The sequence below is a fragment of the Dendrobium catenatum genome, unplaced genomic scaffold, assembly GCF_001605985.2.
Source record: "Dendrobium catenatum unplaced genomic scaffold, ASM160598v2 fragScaff_scaffold_1417, whole genome shotgun sequence".
NCBI classification, from domain to species: Eukaryota; Viridiplantae; Streptophyta; class Magnoliopsida; order Asparagales; family Orchidaceae; genus Dendrobium; species Dendrobium catenatum.
In genome coordinates this window covers 502563-526517 of record NW_021319879.1, presented here as the reverse complement: position 1 = coordinate 526517, position 23955 = coordinate 502563, and the positions used below count along the sequence as shown (strand labels likewise).

The following is a 23955-nucleotide window of genomic DNA, read 5'->3' as shown; positions in this document are numbered from 1 at the left end:
GAGTGTTCCTATTCTATATAGAGAATAGTGGAGTCAGAGTGCTAGAGAGTGAAGATTCAATGAAGAATTGTGCTCATTGTATGAATATTACTTAGTTTGTCTATTAAAAAAATGGAATCATTTCCTACTCAAAATTAAAATCCAAATTTGCTACTTCATTATGACCTCCCATGCATAACGTGTTGGACAAATCTCTACATAATGATTGCAATGGAGAGGACATATTAATAATGAGAATGTAAATTACCATGTCTCAACAAAAAATGCAATAAATTTCCCTCTAAAGGATAAAGAAAATTGGAGTCTTTCGAGTTATTAGGGGAGAAGCTAGGTTGTTCGGGTGGTGGTCGGTGGAAAGTCCGAATTGGTTGGTTATGTGGTGGTAGTTGGTCGTATTTGGAGTCTTTCTTTTTTCAGGATGGGTTATCTTCATGAAAGAATAAGTGTGTTTACGGTGGATCCTTTGGTGTTAAAGATGGTTGTGATAGATATTATTATGGCCTGTGTCATGGAAGTTTGTTGTTATGTTAAATAAATATATTGTTCATCAAAAATCAATCTCCTTCATTACTATTTTTCCAAAAAGGATTTTGGTTTGGAAGAACTTCTTTGAGGATCCGGACCACGATGGACATTAATCTTTTGTGATCCTATATGAGATCGTATCTCCATGGAGTTGCAGTGATATCTACAGAGATGTAAATTCATTGTGATGCTGCATGCAGATTATAAAAGCATTTCTTTCATGCTGGGTAGAATGTTCTTTGCATGGTTATTTCAGTTATTATTGATTCTTTTGAGCTATTTCGAAGTGGTGGATTAGTTTATATGGGAGGATGTTGTGAAGAACATCATCTTATTATCATCGGTGTTGAGTTTGTTTCTTTTGTCATGTGTATTTTTTTTACCATGAGATGGAATATTCAAATGAAAATTTGGATTTCAGAACTAGGAATATTGTGAAATTTTTGTTACTATTGGATTTTGTTTTTTTCTACAGTCGATTCACCCTAAAGGTGTTCTGTTAAATGCTACAAGGGGCAGGTTTTGAAATTAATCATTCAGGTGTTGGAGTTGGTATATTTTCTTGGGGTTGCCTAAGATACTGGTACATCTGATGGGGAAGTTTTCTCTTCCGGTGTAATTGGGGTGGATAGCCATGTTAAAGAGAATGAGGCTCTGGGTGTTGAAGGTACAACTATTGGAAGTGTTAGCATAGTGACTAAGATGGGTTTTTAAAATATTTTTAGTGCATTGTATCTTAGTGATAATAGTATTTTGGTATTGGATGTTCATTGTCGTGATTTAGCTGCTTTAGGAGGGATGTATATTGGATGATTTATGGAGGTTTTTAATCCTTCATAAGGTGTTGATGGTTTGATCTGGGAGGAGATATCATCATATATCCAAGGTATGTGAGGTGGATCTTTGAGAGATGCTAAGGGAGACATGTTGGTTCTTCCTAGAATTGATTTCATTTCATTGGAAGCTAGATCGGATGGGTCTAATTCTAAGGAATAGAAGGTTCTAGTGATTGCAGCTGCTGAGCTTGGAGTTTTTACAACTATTAGGTTGCTTTCTTCGGGATTGGCTGAGGAGGACTTGTTTGATCTTCCAAGAATTCAATTAAATTCTTTGGATGATAGAATATTCAATCAAAATTCTCAAGTTGGAAAGTTCTTACATGTGCTTTCTTCCGGATTGGCTAAGGAGGACATGTCGAGTCTTCCTACGATTGATTTCATCTCAGTGGAAGCTAGACCAGATGGATCTAATTGGAAGGAAAAGGAGGTTTAAGTGACTGTAACAGCTGAGCTTGGAGCTATTGCACTTGTTGGGCTATTTTTTTTCGGGATTGGCTAAGGAGGACTTGTTGAATCTTCTGAGAGTTCATTTCAGTTCGTTGGTTGCTAGAATCTACATTCAAATTGCTCAAGTTCTTTTCTTTACTTTTAATATGGTGATTCAAGTATTTGTATTAGGGAGTATAATTAATATTTTCCTCGCATTTTTTTGGGACCATTGGGACATTAACCAACTTTTTAGGTTCTTTTCTAAAATTTGGCGTCCCCATCTCCTCAAGATGATAAAAAAGATAATGATAGAGTCCCAAATTAAATATGAGAATCACATATTAAAGGTAAAAGAATGGAAGTTTTTTAAAAAAAGATAGCGACTTTTCCATAGTTATGTTATTTCTCATTGTTTGCACCATGATTTTTAGTATTTGTTGTTTCTTTTTCAGTAGCGATTCATCTCTCTCTCTCTCTCTCTCTCTCTCTCTCTCTCATTTTGTAAAGAGATGATTAGTTTTTACTTTGCTTGTCTTTTAGCTTTTATGTTTTGTTTCCTAGTTTTTAAGTTTATAAAATACTACGCACAAATTTTCAAAAAAAAAATAAAAGAAATCTATCATGATTACAAAAGTTGATATCTACAATCCACCGAAGTGCAACCATTGAAAGCAATCCTTTTGTTGGAGTCTTGTCATTTCTTGAAACTAAAACACGTACATAAGTGAGCAATAAACCTAATAGATCAAAAACTTTCAACTTCATTGAATGGAAAGTAATATGCATGCCTCGCATAAATGATAGAATTACAATAATAATATTTACTTCTACATATATAAAATACTTTTTTGTCTCATAGTACATTATTTATGGTATGTCATATCAGATAATAGAGATTATATCATATTACATTATTACAATTATATCATATATTGTAAATAGTAGATGGAGATCATTTGTTCTTATTTCATATAAATGCAAGCCATGCACATGCAAATTATATAATTTCATATGATGCTTTTATGTATCATTGTAGTATCAATATCATTATTCATTTTCATTGCATGGCCATATAATTGAAGTTGTCACATTGAGCCCATCAGCTAATATTAGTAGCAATCCAATTTTATGCCTCCTTATAATTCCACCAATTTTACATGTAGATTTTATTTGGGACAGTTTTTTTATTGCTTCTTTAAACAGTAAGAAAGCCGTCCCAAACAAAGTCATAATCACTTGTTAAAAAAAGTGTGTTAGCTCACCCTCTTGTGCAAGGTTTGCATATGTCATCACTAATCTAAAGCATAGCTAGCCTTTCATTAAATGTATGTGTCTCATATAACACATTATATTCAATATTTTCATGCTTAACACAAATAAAAATTTAAATGAGCTTTTGAATGCCTGAGATAAAAAATCTGCATCAAAATATTGCTATAAAAATAGAAATTTCTCGCACCTCTTAAATATAAACTTAGGCTTCGTTTGGGATGGCTCTTATACTACTTCTTAAAGCGACTTTCTAGTGCAAAAAATAAAATTTTTGTGCTAGAAAATCACTTCTTATTTTTGTACTAAAAAAATACTTTAAGAAGCAAGAGAAAAATTGTCCCAAACCAATCCTTATATGATCTATTTGGAGATTCAAGTATCACATAAAAAAATAATAATAAATATGATGAAAAGTAATTTATCCAATATAGAACCTTCTATTCTCTTTTTTACTTTTATTTATTCTTTCAATGAAATCTATTTTATTATTATTAAAGTTACTTTTTTTATTTGTTGCCCTATAAGGGACAATTAATTTCCTTTTTTTTTTTTGAGAAGTTAGAACTTATGCGAAAGATTTCTTGGTTTAGAGGTCTAAAAAAGTCATATCATCAAGACATTAAATTTACTTAATATATTTTATAATTTAGCACTCTTTTTATAATTTTTTTAAAAAAAAAAACAGTTCTTTTGAAATAAAATTTTAATTAGTTAATGACTTAATGTTAATTGAGTGAAAAAATTTGTTAAGATGAATTTTTAAATTTTGAATTCATCATAAAAATTAATGTTGTATGTGATATATTAAATTATACTAATTTTAATATAAATTTAAATTATTTAAAATTTTTATGCCATTATATTATAATATAATTTTTAAAAAATAAATTTAAGCGATAATAGATTTAAAAATTATATTTATATATAGGCGGTGAAATTAAAAAAAAAAAATTCCGCCAAAATCCTCCCAACCGTCCTCTCTCCACTTTGATTCTGGAAACATCTTTTTGTCTTCCAGTAGAAGTCCAATCTTCTTATTCTAAGCCCTAAATCAGTAACAAGCATCAATGGCTTGCCCCTCTAAACCCATGACAGTTTCTCTCAACCCCTTGACAAACCTCAATCAAACGAAGCTTTTCTCTGGTTATCTTCATCTAGATCTTCCCATCTCTTACAATTCCAGCAATGGAAAACGAAAGTGGATGCCTTTGAGGAAAACACACTTGCTAAAGGCCGGTGTTATTCATTCCCCTGCCAAGAGGGTTGGAGGAGGTAGAAGAGAAATAAGCCATGGAGAAATCGGGCTTCAGATGTGGTCATTGTGTGGTTTTGGGTATTGGGTTCAAGGATTCAGATGCTTTCCATGGCTGGCGCTCAATTTCTACATGAGTAATGGACTTGGATTGAGCCCTTCGATGCTGCAGCTCGTTCAGAGCACTGGGAATTTGCCAATGGTGGCGAAGCCTCTCTTTGGGTTCATTTCTGATGCTGTGTACATTGGTGGGGGTCGCCGGCTTCCATATATTTCCATTGGAGGTGGATTCTTTTTGCTTTGTTTTTTCTTAACTTTTGATGTTTTTTGTGTGTGTGTGTGTTTTTCAGTCAGCGTGAAGATGATTATTAAGCTTGAAATTTATTTTGAATTATATTTATATTCAAAAATAGCTATATTTATGTAATGGGGGATACATACATACCACAAAATTCTTAGATATATATATATATCTAATATTTAAATTTTTATATTTATTTATATAGCACTTTAGTATCTAAATTATATCAAAATATATGCATGAGGTGTGTTTTATTTAAATAAGTTGTTAATATGATTTTCATGTAATTTAGAGATTTGAATGTTATATAAATAAATATAAATATTTAGATATTAGATATGTTAATACATAAGAATTTTGTGATATATCATTCATTTCATAATGTAAAAAATGTTATTTATCATGCAATAGGTTCTATGTTTAGAAGATGTCATGTGTGATTCGCATACCTCAAATTTCTTGTAGCTTGATTTCGAGTAACTTGATGATAGATGATACCTGTTACATTAAAACTTTTAAATGATGAATGGGTTCAGTTATAATTTGTTGTGCTTGTTTGGAAATAGGCCAAATTGTTGTCCTTATTTGCAAAACTTAAAAAAATTGTGCACTTTTACCAATAAATCAGATAAATGGAGTTCTGTACAAATAACCTATAATTTGTTTCCTTTCTTTGTGATGATTTATTCTATTTTTCATTGAAATATTGATTGCTTGGATCTGAAAAGAGAAGTTAGAAAGGATAAATATATTTCTTTCTGATTTTGTTTTTGATGTGAAAAATCAGTAACTTTGACTTTAGAACTCTCTGTGATGTATTTCTTCTTTGTCTGCTGTGAAAGTGAATTTAGCTTTAATTTAATTTAAGTGTATGAATTTAGAGTTGAATACAAGTTTAAGGCTTTGTTTGGGACAGCTTTTTTATTGCTTTCTAAAACGGAGTTTTAGTACAATTTTTTTTAATTTTGTACTAAAACTCCATTTTAGAAAGCAATAAAAAAGCCGTCCCAAACGAAACCTAAATGTACAAACTTGTGGTGCGTTCTAAAAACTTTCCAGAGAACACTTGCTAATGTTATCGGTACTCGGTAGTCTATGTTTAACTTTGATGTGGTGGGAAATATGCAAAAATAAAGATGGTGAAGGATCTTTGAAAGAGGGAATTCTAATTGCTCAGAGGAGCCAACATGGATTTTGAAACAGTTAACATATTAAGAACCATAAATTTCAAATTGAGTAGAAGACTAGTGGTTATTTTACTACCTTAAATATGATATTGGTTAAACTAGTAGGCGACTATAAAAAATCATTTCATCCCACTTTTGGTTATTGTTGATTTATAATTTTTTTAATGAACACATAATAGAATAGACGAGTAAGCATATTCGGTCAATAAAAATTATTTTGGTTTATTGCCTATTCGAACATTGCTAATAATATATTTCATATATTGACATTTAAATCAGACCCCCAAATAATTAGGTTATAGCTAAATATTGATCATGATGAAGATGAAAACTATTGTAGTTCAAATATAGATAGTTGAATATAGTTGATTTGAACCGTGAGGGTGTTGTCCAAAAGTTGATGAGAAGACCTAAGCTAATGGGGCTTGGTCGTGCTGAGCTAAAACACCTCATCGAGAATTCGACACTCGGTTCCAACCACTTGCTTTCTAAGTACTGAGTAGTATAAATGCAAAGTGCTCATTTATAGGCACATATCGGGACCTTAAAGCCGAAGCTCCTTGGTTGGCAAGCATCCCCAGAGCTTATTGAGAGCCCAATCAGGGAAAACATGAATAGCTAAGAGAAAAATAAGAAAAATAATTTAAGTGAAGAAAACATATTAAAAGTGAGAAGTTTTAAATATGGTGATAGTTGATGTGTTGGTTGACATGAGCTCCAAATATTATTATAGACATGCGTACTATGCAGGCTTACTACTACCAAAATAGATAATGTCTAACTCCTAAGCCAATCTTGCCTCTCGGTCATATCCATTTGCCAGGACTAATTTTGACTTTTCTCCTGGAGATAAGTTAGGAGCAGAGAATTAGATAAACACAATGAAAAATGAATTAACAAAATTTACTAACAACAAGGAATAAGCTAAAGTGTGGCCAAACTAAGTTTGATGGATCAAATAAGCATTGAGCTAGCACCCATTCCTACTAGCCCTAAGATAATGCTTCTTAGCCAAGGGCAATGTATTGCCCAAGAAGGATACTCCATTTAGTCAGTAGAGAAGAGATAAAAAAGGTATTTTAAACAATTTAAGTGTTCACTTATTAGTTCCACACACCTAATTGAGATCACAATATGAGGAGCAGCTGTTGAGATCACTCAAAACTAACAATTATCCAACATAAACGATCTCATCACCTTGACAATCCACATATTCTTAGTGATCATACAACATTTGTATTCATTAATGTAAAAAACCACATAAAATAGATATTCTCTCTTGAGGGTCATAGCCATACTTGCTACTGCTACTTTAATAGCTTATTCTACTTTCAAGTATATTAATAAGTTTAAATGTATAATCATTAGTTTATTACTCATCCCGCTCACATGCACAAAGGCCCTTCCTCAAGCACTACATCTCACCCTTGCAGCTCGAGACTCGTGTGCGTGGGGCTCCTACCCTGCTTATGTCCCTAGCCATTGCACATGTGTTAACCTCTTGCATCTATGCTCACACCCCAGCCTTGCACGCACCCATGAACCATGCTTAATACCCTATGTTACTCAACCACAATGCGTTCCTTTGTTGCTCATGCCTTGTCTCCTTTGGCCAGTACTCCCTCTCTATTACCCATGCACCTTAAAACCTCTATTGCGAGGCATCACCGCCTCCAATTGGTGTGCTCACGCTAATCTATCTTCGACCTTGCTTCCTAGGCTGATGCTTTTATTATTTTGGTATGATTTGTAGCTTTTTAATTTTGGTTCAAGATCTTATGTATGATGTCATGTTTTTCATATTCCATGGCTTTGAATCATTCCTTGATATCCATGCCAACATTTTGGTCATGTATTCCTCAGGTTGTTTTCCCTATGGGATTATTCCTTTGTCACGGTCCATTTTAGTGGTTATTGTTTCCGTGCGGTTCCTCCTCCTACCAAAGCGATTATGGCTTTTGTTTCTTCTATTGTTTGTGCTCCATGGTCATTCGTTTAAGCTGTTAAGGGTAGATGGATTCAATATAGTAATGGGCTTCGTCAACCCATTACACTTTATTTTAGCAGGGATCAAACCCTCTGCACTTCTTTAGATTAATATACTTTTTATTTTTAATATATCTAAGATTTTTTAGCTTGACACTCCATTCACTTTCTCTATAGCATGCAAGTTCTATATAGGACTGATGTGAAACAAAGTAGGAATTGCGATAGAAATTTATAAAGACAATTTGAAATAAGCAAAGTAACAATAAACTAATGTTCACTAGATGGGATTTAGAGAATTTAAGGATATCAATTTTGTTATGACAATCGGCTACCCCATAGAATCACTAGAGCTTAAAATAAAGTCAAATATAAACATAAACTTAAATGTTGTAAATTTTAAATCCACAATGTAACATTTAAATAAGTTACTTTGAGTTTCCCTCACTCTCGCTCTTTGAAAGGTCTTAGCAGAAAGAGGATTTTAGCAACCCGAACGATGCCACCAAAAGAGATAGGATGCCAAATGCCTTGATCCACATAAAGGTTGTCATCGGAGGAGGTGGGAGTGGATGTCCGACGATTTGCCATTGTCTGGACGGTAGTTGTTCGTTGATAGTCTTAGCTAAGTGGAATAGATACGATCGACGCAATCGTCGACGGTGTCTTCCATCTCCCAGTCGTGGTCGAAGAACGCCGATTGAAGAATATCTATCTACCCTTGAGAATCGTATGCAAAGCCGTGGTCTACTTCGGGATCGGCCATTCACTAGCAAAGTAAATGTTGTAAATTTTAAATCCACAACGTAACATTTAAATAAGTTACTTTGAGTTTCCCTCACTCTCGCTCTTTGAAAGGTCTTAGCATAAAGAGGATTTCAGCAACCCGAACGATGCCACCAAAAGAGATAGGATGCCAAATGCCTTGATCCACATAAAGGTTGTCATCGGAGGAGGTGCGAGTGGATGTCCGACGATTTGCCATTGTCTGGACGGTAGTTGTTCGTCGATAGTCTCAGCTAAGTGGAATAGGATATGATCGACGCAATCGTCGACGCTGTCTTCTATCTCCCAGTCGTGGTCGAAGAACGCCGATTGAAGAATATCTATCTGCCCTTGAGAATCGTATGCAAAGTCGTGGTCTACTTCGGGATCGGCCATTCACTAGCAAAGCGAAGGTCTTCTTCTTCTCTTGGAATATTATTCATGAAAGAAGAAAATCCAAGGGAAGAAGGGAGGGAGAGGGGCGGCCAAGGAAGGGGAGGGGCTTGTTATTGTGAAACTAAGGTTAGGGTTTCCAATAGGGTAAGGTATTTAAAAAAATAGGAAAGGGGATTTGGAATTTGATATTTGAATTTCAAATTCAAGTGGGGGGTAATTGAAGTGGACTAGTGGAGAGAGGAGAGAGGGGGGGGGCATGTACAAGGAAGGGAGGGGATTAAGGGGGAATTTAAGGCTTCCTAAATCATGAGTCTAATTTAGCAAAAGGATAAATAAATCAAATCTAATTTAAAATTAAATTAGTTTTAATTATGGAAACTTTCCTAATTTAGCTTTAGTTAATCTAAAAAAGTATTTAAAATTCAATTTTGAATTTCAAATTTGTATAAAATCTTTCCCAAATCAATCTGGCTAATTTGGCAAGCAATAATGACGATTGAAATCATCATCAAGAGGGTTGAGGTGGAGGTAGGGTGGCGGCTAGGGTTTGGGGTTGGGGAAGGGGGTCGGGTTTGGGGCTAGGCCAGCTACTAAGGGAGGGAGAAGGGCTGGGGGTCGACGGGTAGGAGGGGAGCTGGAGGATGGCTGGCGGTTGGAGTAAGGGCAGGGGTAGGCCGGCGGCTTGAAGCAAGGGGAAGAGGTGGACGACGACTTGTAGCAAGGGAAAGGATTTGAACCACAAGTCGAGGACACTTTCGACGACTGGTGGGTGTTACTTTTGCCCACACCTTGGGACTTCACTACTCAAGAACTCACAAGTTCATAAAGAAATCAGAAATTTTCTAATAATCAAGCATTAACCTTAATAAAAGACTAAGGGTAATATATATAGGCCTTAAAGATAAAAGAAAAGAAGCGACTGAAATGACCTTAGGGCTACAACTCAAACAAAACATAAGCAAGGGTACAATCATCCAACATGAAATAAAATAAGCTAATACATGAAATAAATCAAAAATACAGGCTCCTAATCGTAGCCTTTGATTTCCAATGCTTCCGATGATAAACGTTTCGGAATCTCCCGCTGATGTCCTCATCAAGGGCATTATTACATCCATTTATCTCAAATTTGCTTTTTACTAGAGAATCTGGTTGGGCTTCTTGACACTCACGTTATTATTATAAGATTATTTGTTGAATCATATTACTCTAAACTTTTTTCGCCATGATCCTACTGTTTGTAACTTTCCTACGTATATATTAAAGTGGTCTCCTTGCTTTGACTTATCCAAGAAAATTTATGTTATTCTTGTTTGCATTTCTTTTTCTCAGTTTTGACCATGCTACTTCAACCAATTTACATTGTATTATATGGACTTTATTTTTGGTATCCATTGCAAGTAGATTTTTATTGCTCATATATCTATATCGTATGTGGCTAGAGTTCTGGTAGAAATATACATTACTATGCTTTTGGATGGAGGTTTAAATTGGCTCTTCATGTGGCCAAAAGGTTGATTTTGAAGGCAACTCTTTGTATTATTCTCTTGGAAAATTTTTGGGCACAACTATTTTGAATTATTTAAATGTCACTTATGATAGATAAAATCATTTATTATTGATGCTTACATTAGGAATAAGGGGAGCATACGAATGACCAAAATCTACTTTTAAATATGGTGGATTCAGTTCCACCTATTTTAGTTTATGCATGCACACTAATTTAGAATAAACTCTAGATGGTATTAGAGCTGTTAGATCCTCCTCTTAATGTATCATACCTTAAGAAGGTTATCATGATCTCATTTACATCCAACATTGATACAGTTCCTCCACATGAGTTAACTCAATAAAAGTTGGGGCATCGACCTTAATGTTTTTCAATAGAGGTATATCAGGGTCGTTATTAAGGTCGTAGATGTACTGGGGTGCTCGATAAGGGGTACAGCCGTACAGGGGTGTCTCTCATCTGGTATGGTGTCATCCCCATACATGGAAGGAGACCTAGATTTTGTGTAAGGTGTTTGGTTATTCCTGTCTCGATCTAGTGTGTCAAATCGTTCCATCGTCTGGCGATGGAGTTCAGCTATGTTAGCTTGATTCTCCCTAAGTTGTTGATTGATCGTGCTCATTTGACCTTCCAATAGGTCTAAGGTCCTGTGAATTTGTTCAGGGTCCATCCTATGTCTCAGGGGTAACTCAGGACTATGTAAACAAAAAGAAGGTAATATGATGACACAAACAAGTAAGTTGATGCGTGTAGGATCCGATTTAGATACTAAAACATGAAATAAAGTAATCCTAATAAGCACATAAATGCAACCATGTTCTTATATCAAATGATGTAGGATGACGTGCATATGTGATGTTGGTGAATTTGAAATTACATGCTTATGGGTAGAACTTTACAAATTCATTAACTTCTCACATGTTTAAACTAAAAGTTAAGACCAACAAGATAGTGATTAAGCTCAGGCAATCAATTACATGATAACATTAGGATCACAAAATAATCAAATTAAATCATACCATGTTAATGTGAGGCTTTCATATAGAATCCCTAATTTAACGATTAGAATAGTCACTATAAAGATTCACTCACACATACTCTTAATGTGGGCTATGCGGATAAGTCTTCATGATGACGTGATGCCATGATTGAGGAGGAATCAAAGATATAAAGTAAGAAATAAGGTTTATCATCCTCGTATTTTTTGTTCTTGTTCTAACATTGCTAGAATAACCCGGCCGATTGTTTGGTGTTGCCTCTTGTATCATTCAAGCCTTTTAGTCAATAATGGATTACGGATTTGGGAATGATGTAAGGGTAGGGGAAAATACGGGATTGATATTCCTTGCTTAGTGGGATCATTAAGTGGAGGACTAGGTGTAGAGGAGGGGGGCGGGTGGAGGTGTAGCTAGCCCTGGGAGGGGATTTATGTTCTCCTTCTTGAGGGAAGAACAAGTTAGGAGGAATAATGGTCAGGGGGAAGGTGGGGAGGTGGCCGGCCATAATGGGGGAGAGAAATGCGAGATTTAATTTCGGATTTGGGGGTAGAATAAAGCATGGACAAAAATTAGGAAATTCTGAATTTAATTCCAGCAATTAACAAAATTATGGAATTAATTTCTTGTCTAGGTGGCATGCAACCGAAGTTAAGAATAATTTGGGATTGATTAGGATTTAATGCTCGCTTTAAGTGGGGTGAGTGATTTGGGGGAAATTGAATTTGAATGACCCTAAAATAAGGAGAGAAGGGACAGGGCGGCAAGGGCTAGGGGAGGTGGGATTAATTAGAGGATTTAAAGGAGTTGCCAATTTTAAGATGTTAATTGAGGACAGGGGATTTAAGGCAAATCTCTATTCAAAATTCAAATTAGTATGATTGGGGAAACTTTCCTAACATAACTCATCCTTTTTTTAATAAAGAAGTTTCAGATTTAAGTGAATTAAAAAATGAATTTAGGACTTTCCAAATTTACGTTGCGCTAAGGGTGGAAAGTATTGATTACTTGGTTTGAAATTTTGAAGGCAATGGAAAGAGGTGGATGGCCGGTGGTTAGGAGGGGATGGGTAGCCGATGGTTTAGGAGGGAAAGGGTGTCCGGCGGTTTACGGTGAAAGTCGGCCAAGGGGGTAATTTTGGAAAGGCCGGCGGCTAGGGGGAGGAGTTGGGCCGGCAGCTAGGGGAAAGAAGGGAAAGAGAGTTGGCGGGGGAGATAAACCGCGAGCCCGGATGCTTCATGTGGCTGATAAGAAATGCCTTGCCCTCACCTAGTGGATTCGTACAAGCTCTCACAAGAACTATCACAACTCACCTAGAAAGAAAGTGCTGAATTTTTTTTTTCTCTTCATAATCATCATCCTCTCCAAAGAGGAGGAGAGGTCTATAAATAGACGACTTACAATAAAATATCCAATGACAGAAGTGTCCCCTGGGGTCACATAAGCCTGCTCCCTCAAGTGAAGGTAAAAATGAAAAAAATACATAATAAAAATCACATACAAATAAATGCTCAGAAATAAAGTGGTCCAATCGTAGCCGTAGATCTTCGGCTCCTTCTCTGATAAACTTTCAACGGTCGGATGTCCTCATCATGTAGTGTTTTCGAAATGATTTCTTAGTGTCAGTTTCATCCTATTTCAAGTAGCTTTGACATGGCCGTGAAACCATCGAGGTTTGAGCTGAGTCTCATTAGTCAATTTTCTTCTTAGCTTGATCCTGCAAGTAATCCACTATCTTAGATGGCTTTCTCGATGAAATATCTCTCTAGTTGACTCTATCCTTAGTGCAAGAAGCTTCCTCATTAGGCTTACCCTCCGTATGAAATTTGAAGGAAAAGGTTGAACTGTACGTCATCGTGTCATTGTAATTCAGATAATGAATCAATAGTTAAGCATAAGGCAGCATACAATCAGTTAAACCCATCCCTAATATACCTGAATGATGAAATCCAGTTACGCATAAATTAAGTTCCAAAGGTTTGTGCAGTAGAGAGTTATTCCAAACTTGGCCAATGGTTTGCTTGGGGTTGCTGCAGCTTATCTATAATAGTTATTGTATAAGTCTTTATTTGGGACGGCTTTCATACTGTTTCTTAAAGCAAATTTTTAGTATAAAATTTTTATTTTTTTATTAGAAAGCTGTTTTAAAAAGCAGAAAAAAAGCCGTCCCAAACGAAGCCTAAATATTATTATGAAATTGGATTTTTTACTTGTTGTGGATATTATAAACTTTTTCCTGTTGAAAAAATTAAACATATTTCATAACTATTATACTCTAATATATCTAAATATAAAATGAGTGGTAAAAAGTTATGGCTAAATATAATTGTGATAATTATTTGAAAAACAAAGCTTAAGAAAGTTATCCTAAAATGGGAACCCCCCAAATTAACTAATCATTAAAATAATATTTTAGTAATATAATTATACATTTCATTTATCTCAGCAATAAATGTTCTAACATTTTGTTGTGTTTCTAAATAACCTGTCTGTCTTGTAATAATTCTGTGCATCTTGCAGCCTTCTTGCAGGCTCTTTCCTGGTGCACACTAGCCTTAGTTCCTACACATGCAGGAAGATTCCCAACTCAAATGGCTTGCATCTTGCTTAGCAATCTAGGCGCATCTGTCACAGAAGTCGTCAGTGATGCTCTTGTCGCCGAATTCAGCAAAACCCGCAGCCCAGGTGAGCTTCAGTCCTTCGCATTTACGGCCGTCGCAGCCGGAGGACTCCTAGGCAATCTCTTAGGTGGCTTCCTTCTTCTAAAACTCCCCAAAGTTAACCCAATGTTCTTCTCCTTTTCAATACTACTCACCATTCAATTAGTTATTTCCTTGACTACAAAAGAAATCTCTCATCTCCCTCAGAACTCCTTGAAAGAAAACCTTAGCAAGCAATTTACAGCCCTCATGGCTGTGATTACACAGACCAGTATACTATACCCTCTTCTCTGGATTGTAGCTTCCAATGCTGTTGTTCCACTTCTTTCAGGATCTCTCTTTTGCTTCCAAACCCAGTGCCTGAACCTTGACTCCTCTGTAATCGGCTTGTCGAAAGTGGTGGGTCAGCTTATTGTCTTATGTACTACACTTTTATATAACCAACATTTGAAGAGCATCCCAATGAGGAAGCTCATATCTGTGGTTCAGGTTCTCTATGCTCTTTCATTCATTTCTGATTTACTTTTAGTGAAGCAAATCAATGTGAGAATGGGTATTTCAAATGAAGTGCATGTGCTGTGCATTTCTTCCCTGGCTGAATCTCTTGCTCAGTTTAAGACATTACCTTTCACAGTCCTTTTCTCGAGGCTTTGCCCATTGGGTTATGAGGGTTCTCTCTTTGCCTTCTTTGCTTCAGCTATGTGTTTGTCGTCTATAGTGAGTGGTGTATTTGGAGTTGGATTGGCTTCTTTGTTAGGAGTGTCATCAGAGAACTATTCAAGCTTGCCTTTGGGTATAGTTCTGCAGGTTTTAGCAGCTTTTTTACCTTTGGGATGGATTTCTCATGTTCCTATGATGATGAATTTGGAGCTTCAGAAGCCCAAAAGACAATGGTGAAGAGGAGAAATTATTCTGTGCGGATGCTGAACGTCATTTATCGTCCGGAGACCAACCAGAATGCACCACGTCAGCAGTACCGAACACGATACCGAGCCGCGGTACCGAGCGGGGGTGACATGGCGCATCCTGATTGGTTTCTGGACGGCGTTTGGCTCCGCGCATAATAATTTGCCGGTGAAGAGGGATGTGGTGAGTCTTTGATCAATTTCAAGTAGCGATCCGATCATGTAAAGGCAATAGCCCTTCAAAATGTACATCACCAATGATTATGGTGAACAATTTTGGTTGCATTTTTATGAGGGCAGTTTTTCGATGAAAAATGAAAATTTTGTTTTATATGTAAAAAAAGATATGGTATTGATCTTATAAACTGTGTACAAATTGCTTTTATTTAATGATATATTTATTTTTACTTAACACTTTTGTAGAAGGGAGAGTACACCAAATTCTCTTAGAATTAGTGAAAAAAATGTAACAAAGTCCAGTTTACTTAACATTTTGATGCTCTTTGGTGTGTGTATTTTATGTCATATACTCTTACTTCCATTGGTTATCACATATGACTTATGTGATAACCAGTGATTTATATTTATTACTACTAACACAGTGATTAAATCTTTAAGCAGTAAAACCATCACTCCTTTTAATATATTTAAGAGACTCAAATAAAACCTATTCAACAATAATATAGTTCTTTTAGTATTTATTTAGTGCCAAAATTTTAGTGTTTGTCGTCGGTTATAAATTAAGTGATGCCCTTTCTTAAGAGGTGTTAATACGATATAGTAAACATATAATTTATAGAACATATTATGTGTTGGAAGGTTGAAGTTTGAATTTAGAAGAGTTTTGTGCCTTTGCAATTATCTTTAAATGAACATTTGTATCTTAAAAAAAGTGATTTTTACATAAATACCACTTAAAATAATTTAAAATATATATTTAAAATCAAAATTGTTATATTTACTAATATACCACATAAAAGTCTCATTTTCATCTTTTATAACATTTTGTTAAGCACTTGTTAGAAATCCCCAGCAACAAAGTTTGTTCTAACGAAGGGTGAATCATAAGAAGCAATAAATAAACCACTAAAAGAATCATTCATCATCACCTTGTTAACATCACACAAACCAATGTTCACCACATTCAAATTATCATGATAAGAACTAGAAACAATTCCAATAGAATCCTTCTCAACAACAACATGGGATGAAACCAAAAAGTCAAGGGATGAAATAAAGCTCCATTATCCAGATGGCCAGCATCAGTTGGACCGACATTTTCATGCGCTGATAAATCAACACAAACATTGCCATGCAGAATTTTATGCACATCAGTAAAAGCCTTATCACCCATTTTAACGTTCACAGTGGGAGTATTAATAAGAAGAGGGTGTAAAATGCTACAATCAAATTTCGAGTGGCCCAATGATTTGCAATAAGAATAATAAGAAGAAAAATCATTCATAACTATAGACTGAATGTAACCCAAATTTTTGGGGCCAACACACACCTTATCAGAAAAATGTTTTGTGACATCTAACTCAATCAGAACACAAGCGATAGAGAGTTAGTATAAGTTGCATTATCAATTTTTAGAGGCCGCTCAAACAGAGAACTAAGACAATGAATGGTACGGGGAGAAAATAGGTGAGGCCTATGGTTGGGAAATGAAACCTAAATCAGAATGATGGGTTCTCAACTTCAATATCAGTAGGAGTCCATTTGAAGAATTTCATAAAATAATTGTTCACAAATTGAGAACAATAACAAAAACTCTACAGTAATCCAAGTCATTAACGAGCTTAATAAACACATGCTTCGGTTGAATACAGTAATCGAGAAATCACCAATAAGCTTGAGTTTGAATGAATTTTTTTTGATTGCTTCCCCAACCAAAGCGAACTCAAAGAGGGCAGCAAGCACAAGATTTTCATCCTTTGAAATTCATAATGACAGTAACCTATGGTGAGAGGTGATTTTGAGGTTAGGAAAGCTTGATGATGGAGAAGCACCAGATAAAACATATCTAAAAGAATGAGTAAATGACTTCTCATTCAAAAAATTGGGATCATTCAAACTGTTAGGCGTCATCAACCAAAAAAGCCAGCCGAATGAGAAAAAATCATGTATAGCATATAATCAAAACACCACAGAAAAACACCTAGGGAAAGAAAAGGGGACTTCACTGAAGCCGATTCAAGCGTCGGAGGTGACGAGGAGGCTGTGGTGGAGGAGAAAGGCTAGGGCAGGAAAAATCCTAGCATAGCTAAACATCGGGACCTGATATATATATATCTATATTAAATTAAAGCTCCCATAATTAGGGTTTAAATTATGAGCGACCAAACAAGTTCAAAAATCTGAGAAATTTTCTCTCCCATATTCTCTCCTAAAATTAAGAGCATGTTTTTTAAATAAATTTTTTTCTCATGTGTTTGGGTTTTGTTTCAATTATTTTGTATTTTGGTTAAATTTTTTTTTAATGAATTATTAGTAAGTTATTGAAGTTCCTTATGTCCAAGAGGACCAAGACTAACCTAAACTAGCCTACAACTCAAGTTTACTAAAATATAAAAAAAAGATCTCAAAACCCTATGAATTTAAATCTAGATCTCATTAATAACTTCAAGTACCTTCCATAGAATTTTCAAGTCATTTGAATTTAAATCGTATTTTTCAAGATTTTTCTAAGTTCTCTAGACCTAGATATGTAATGATTTACTAAAAATTCTAAACAAAGTCTTATAACCCAAACAAAATTTTCCTTTGACCCTAATTATCAAAGGAACCTATGTTTAAGTTTTCAAAACATTAAAAAAAAAAAAATTCAAAGCATTTAGCCTTTTAGATTAATTTTAGTGAATTTCCAAAGTACCAGGCCATTAAATCTTAAAACTGTCTGAAATGAAGCCTTTCATTTCCAAAGTACCAAGTTCATTTTGGGATGACTATCTTACTGCTTTGTAAAGCTGCTATTTAGTACAAAAATATCTTGAAAACAAAGAAAAAATAACGGATTACAACTATCCCAAATAAAACTTAAATCCTTCACTATCATTGGATAGAAGCCATGTTGTTTTGATTGGATCATTTAATATGGCTTTTCAATGATTTAAAAGCTTGTAGCAAGTTTGTCTGGCCTTTACGAATATCTTTTTGTATAATACTTCGAAGGCAGACGATCAAATTATTGACCTCATTTTTTGTACAAGGTCAAAACATTCCATCATCTCCTCCAAGTATTAAAGTTGTTCTATCAGAGTGTAGAAAGTACTTGTAGGATCTCCGATCTCCTATGGGTGGACTCCCATTGATTTAGTGTTCACCAAACATCAGAGGCCACTAAACCCTTAGATCCTTGGTGACTCTAGGCAATGTGGTGGGATTGCTTGCAACAATCACATAGACCCTTTAATTTGGATCCAATCAAACTCAATTTTGCCAAAATTAATTCAATTAAAAAAATGCAATCGAATCTCGTTAGGTCAAAATTGAATCTCGTCAGGTCAATTTGACTGGACTCGAGTTCAATTCGATTTGACAACTTTTATCGACTCCATGCAACTTGTCTTTGATTAATTATTAAGTTGCCGTCAGATCGAGCTCATCCTGAAATATCGACTCCCTAAACCCTAAAGACTTATGGATGAATTAATTTAACTTGATCCAGATTCAATTTTACTTGGACGATATGGTTTGTGGAAAAAAAAAATTGCATGAGAAGATTTCCAAAGCCCCGAATAAATAATTTTAATTTATCTTGTTTCTAAATAAACGGCTTAAATTTCAACTATTGTATTTAATTTAATCTAATACATTCAAGCAAACAATGAGAGTCCGCGGGACGCCGGAGCTTAAATAGGAACCCCGCGGCATCGTAAGGAAGTTACGTTAATAAATTCCAAAAGGATTACGAGTTGGATTTCGGATCCTCCATTCCGATTCATTTGCAGTATTTAAGCAACCCGATAGAGACTAGCCAGTCAATTTTATTTCCCCGCATCATCTGCTCTGGCGAAAAACCTTAAGCTCGAAGTCATCTCGTCCTGTTCAAAGGCGAGGGAAGAGAGGGTATTGACCCCTGTCTCTCGTTGTAAGAGTTTCCTTCTCGACCCACTTCATTTGTTTTCATCGAGTTCTTCTCCGTTTGGTTTATCGTTCTCATTTGATTTCTGCTTCTAGGGTTCGATGAGCCCCGGTTACTATTTTCGTGTCTGTTTTTGAATTTTGTTGGTGGGATTCTTTTTGACCATCCCCGTAATTTTGGGTGAAGGCAATGGGAACGGAGGCGAACTGGGAGCGGCTGGTACGAGCCGCTCTGAGGAGGGAAAGGCTTGGGGCGGGAGCACATGGGCAGCCTGTCAGTGGCATTGCAGGAAATGTTCCTTCTTCTCTGGCAAACAACTTGCATATCGATGAGATACTTAGAGCTGCTGATGAGATACTAGAGGAGGACGCCAATGTCTCCAGAATATGTGAGCTTCAAACTCTTACTTGTTTCTTCTTATTTTCCTGCCACTTTTGACTGATTAGGGTAAGATCGTTACGTATTATTGAGCACGAGTGGAAAGATGTTAGGCATCTGTTTAGTACCCTTGTTGTTTGAATTCAAGTTGAAAGTCTTATAATTTAGTGGAACCTGTGGTTTTACAAAATGCATGAAGATGGATAAGTTAAAGTTGGGCTAACTGAGGAAGTTTTAGGACGACTGTTTTGGCTGTTGTTTGGTTGTTTGGCTGTAGAGGGGAAGGATGTGAAGCTGCCAGTTTTGTAACAACGTTGGAAAAAAAAAATTGTAGAGGTGGTACCAAACTGGAAAAAAAAATTGATTTGATGTGGCTCCAGTTTGTTGGAAGGGTCTTAATAGATTTATAATTTTTGATTGCAGAAAAATTGTGCAAAATTTACATGTATTTAGGTGGTAACTTGGTTATGTTTAATCAGCTTGGAAAGCTGGATGTTACTTTGAAAGGTCCACGCCAATTGCCTTGTAGTCCCTATGCCAATAATGGACATGGTGGCTTCCGGTGGTGAGCTACGATGAATGTTGATTGATGCATTAGAGGCATCTTACTTGGCATATATTCCTAAAGTATCAACATGTTTTGTGTTTTTTGTATGCCCCTTATGATCTATATGGTCTAGCTTTTCTTAGGCATTTTTGATTAGTTTTACAGGCACCAAACCCTGATAAATGTGATGAAGCTAGCATGATAGCTGGATTTGGGAGTAAATTAGTACAAAGAGGTGGGACATAGCAAGCAATCTATGCGTTCAACCAATATTGCCTATGTCAATTGGTTGACCAATGGTCGCTGCTTTCCAACTTAAAGGAGCAGTTGGGAGTGCAAGTGAGAATAATAATAATAAAAAAGGACATAATAGATCCTGAAGTTAGTTGATATTTGATAGCGGTAGTGTTGTAGGACTACGTGAGGATGCTATGATTTTGTTTAGAATTTGCACAACTTTTGATTAGAACAACAATGAAGAAACTATTAGCATTTAAAACAACGAATTAAAACAAGAAAGGGGTCATGCCCGCTTATGCTAAATCACATAACCAGAGATTTGAAACTTTCAAAATAAATTAGTAAACAACGTTATGCCAGAATAGTAGTTTCAAGAAGAATCCCTAATCTAACAATGAGAATTAGTGAACAAAGAAGTACACTTAAAACCCAACGTTTACTAAGCTTAGAAGAAGCAGGAGGAAGCGCCCTTCGTGATTACAATCAAACACAAGATAAAGTTAGACTCAAGAAATATGTTGAAAGGAGAATGTAGAACCTTTTGTCAAGGATCGGTGGTGATCCTCCACTCAACGCCTTCAAGTTGTTCTTTAATTGCTTCCACCAAAGTGTCTAGAATACGCTCTATGTAATCTTCAACGGTGTGGTCGATCATTGGATTAACGTCAAAGAAAGTTGACTGGAGAATGCGTACGAAGCCGTCCTCGTTGTATTCAAGTCCGTACTCCGTTTCTGGGTCAGCCATCCATGCGAGAAGTCGCCGTTTTGGCTCTAGGAGGTGCTGGTTGGCAGTTTGGGCTGAAGGAAACTAGTGGACAACAATTCAGTCTTCCAAAACAACAATTATAGGTCTTCCAAGGGCTGAGGAGGCAAGGCAATGCCTGAAATTTCTGGCTGCAGTCTTGGGAGGAAGAGGGCTCAATGTTGTATGGAGTTTGGAGAGGTTCTAGTGGAGGAATTCAACGTGAGGGCCTTGGGAGATTTCGGCCAGCAGGGGAATAAGGGGAGAGATTTAATTCCCAAAATAGAATAATGAGCTTTGGTAAGTTTTAAGAGGTGAATGCATCAAGGGGAAATTCGGCCAGGTTAAGGGGATGGGTTTTGAGTACTTTCCAAGTGAGGGTAGGGGTTTAGGAAATAAATCCTTAGGATTTATTGTAGGGGGGCCGGTGGCTTGATGATGAGGGAGGAGATTGGGGAGATGATTTAGGTTACTTAATTAAGGCTTTTAGGAATTAGGAAAGTGTTTAAATAAATCCAATTTGAATTTGTGATTCAAATGGACTTAATTTAAGAACTTTCCCAAAATAGATTTGCTGAATTAAGAAAGATTTTGAATTTCAAATCAATGGAATTTGAATTTCAAATCTATCCAAATTCGACTCAATCTAAATTAGGAAACAAGGCTTGGATGGGAAGAGAGGGGAGCACAGGTTGGGTGGAATCTGGCAGGTGGGGTGGTTGAGCCGTGGGTTGAGTGGGGATCGGGTAAGGTGGCTGGCGGCTAGTTGGTGTGGGGGGGGGGGGGGAGGAATAGTGTGGAGCGTCGGGTGGGAACGGAGACGATGGCTTGGAGAAGGAGGAGAGTTTGGATGTATTGATGTCCGGTGGTGTTGGTGGAAGGGGAAAGGCAAAAGATGAAAGAGAACCACGAACCCAGCCGTCTCCAAGGTTGGTGAGTGATCCGATCTTACCTCTTCTAGGGATTCATCTCTCCTCATGCAAGGAAGAAATTTCAATCAATCGTTCATTACTTGAAAAATAAAACAAGGGGCTATAAATAGCCTAGTACATGAGACTCAAGAAATAAAAGACGAAAATGCCCTCGGGGCTTACATACGACATCCTTTACTAAAAGGGTACAACTTGAAATCTCATAAAACAAATACAACGACACTGAAAATAGGAAAATACATAAATAAGAAAATACCATGACAACATAAATAAATAAAAAATATAATGACTCGATCGTGGCAGTAGATCAGCGGCCACGTCTCTGATAAACCTTCCATGCTTTGATGTCCCCATCAGGTAGTCCCATGCCTTCCTAATAGTCTTTCCAGTTATCCCTGCTTGTTGGGTCTACAGAATATGATATAATCTTTCTTAGTGGACTTCATGATCAATTGTGGCACTTCATGCAACAATTAACTGAGTCTGGCTATTTTTCTGAGCATAATCGAAGTAACATAGCCTGATTCTGCTAAAAGAAGCAATAATCTACTAACACTTCTATGCATGAAATCTATGTCATACTATTTTGTGAGTGTGGAACATATCTCAAAGAATGGCGGGTGGTTGGAATTACCACTAGTAAGCCTTTTGAAGTTTGTCACTCATTTTACAGTGGATATTGACTTTGTGCTTCTGTTTTTCTTGTCATGCAGTATGTGAACATGCTTACTCACTGGCCCAAAATTTGGACCCTAATAGTGAAGGCCGAGGTGTTTTGCAGTTCAAGACTGGTTTAATGTCAGTTATAAAGGTATATCTTGCTTAATTGTCAAATTTTAAGAACTGTGTATATCAGGTTTTTTATTTTATTTAATGTATCAAGAATTGTGTAGTTCACTGAATATTCTCAATTTCTTCTTAGAATCTAAACCAGACTAATTATATATTTATATTTTTTGTTTCAAATAAATTTCAGCAAAAACTTGCTAAGCGAGAGGGTGGTGCTATTGATCGGAGCCAGGATATTGCTCGACTGCAGGAATTTTACAAGCGCTATAGAGAGAAAAACAAAGTTGATGAGCTGTGTGAAGATGAAATGAAGTTGAGGGAATCTGGTGTTTTCAGTGGTAACCTTGGAGAGTATGTTCCTTGACTTTCATATGCTTTGCAGCATCAAATGCTTTTCCTCATTGTCTTGTTGAACACAGTCAATAATCTATCTTTGTAAATGACAGCATGAGAGTGGGTTCAGTAAAATTATATACTTTGTGTTGGGTAGTGCATAGAATTCATGATGATAGCTTTCATGGATCTGTTTTTAGAGTGTAATTATGGCTTGGTTTGGTAGTTTGGTGTGATTGCTGAATTGTGCTGCAATGTGACATTTTTGGTGCTTCTATGATGTAGTGATTGTTGTGTTGTATCATTATGAAGATCATTTTACATTGTGAATGTTTTTGAATGTGATTGGTCTATGTTAGGGGTGCAACGAGTCAAGCCGGCTCGCGAGCCGGCTCGATCTCGACTCGATAGCAGGCTCGACGAGTCGAACTTATCGAGCTCGCGAGTCGAGCTCGAACGCTATATCGAGCTCGAACAACCAGTTGATCGACTCGAGAGCTCGTCGAGCAGCTCGTTTCGCCGGGAAAAAAAAAATTGACGCGGGAATATGAAATCAGGGAAACGCTGCGGACGCGGGAAAAAGGATGACGAGCAGTAACGCGGACATCGACAACGGATGGGACCACACAATGCAGGTGTCGGCAGAGATCTCCCGCAACAAGATCTAAGCGGCGGGCCCAATGCCTTCGTCGTTGGAAGACCTCCGAGTCGGATCTGGGAACCCTATGGTTCTGAGCTAGAATAACAATCACCAATTAACCTTCCTGCAATTCAAACGAATATCCCCATTGCTTCCTGTAAGCGGAGCAATAGCTCCCATCTTCGCCATAGCTGCAGCAAAGTCGCTGAAGAAAAGATCCTTGTTTGGGCTATTGCTATTGCAGC

The 23955-nt window shown here is 36.4% G+C and overlaps 2 protein-coding genes across 2 annotated transcripts in view; both read left to right on the top strand.

Moving 5' to 3' along the window:
• Positions 1–4095: 4095 nt before the first annotated feature.
• Positions 4096–15412, top strand: LOC110111609 (probable folate-biopterin transporter 9, chloroplastic). The gene is made up of 2 exons (XM_020843551.2): positions 4096–4601; positions 13978–15412. Exons 1-2 carry the CDS (start codon positions 4133–4135, stop codon positions 15012–15014), a joined length of 1506 nt encoding a protein of 501 aa, XP_020699210.1. The 5' UTR covers positions 4096–4132; the 3' UTR covers positions 15015–15412.
• Positions 15413–18935: 3523 nt separating this feature from the next.
• Positions 18936–23955, top strand: part of LOC110106746 (callose synthase 9) — a 189230-nt gene continuing 184210 nt past the window's right edge. The window contains exons 1-4 of the mRNA XM_028699978.1: positions 18936–19115; positions 19296–19497; positions 22662–22759; positions 22925–23088. Of these exons, the coding sequence (XP_028555811.1) occupies positions 19299–19497; positions 22662–22759; positions 22925–23088 (461 nt within the window). The 5' untranslated portion in view covers positions 18936–19115; positions 19296–19298. The remainder of the gene's footprint in view (positions 19116–19295; positions 19498–22661; positions 22760–22924; positions 23089–23955) is intronic.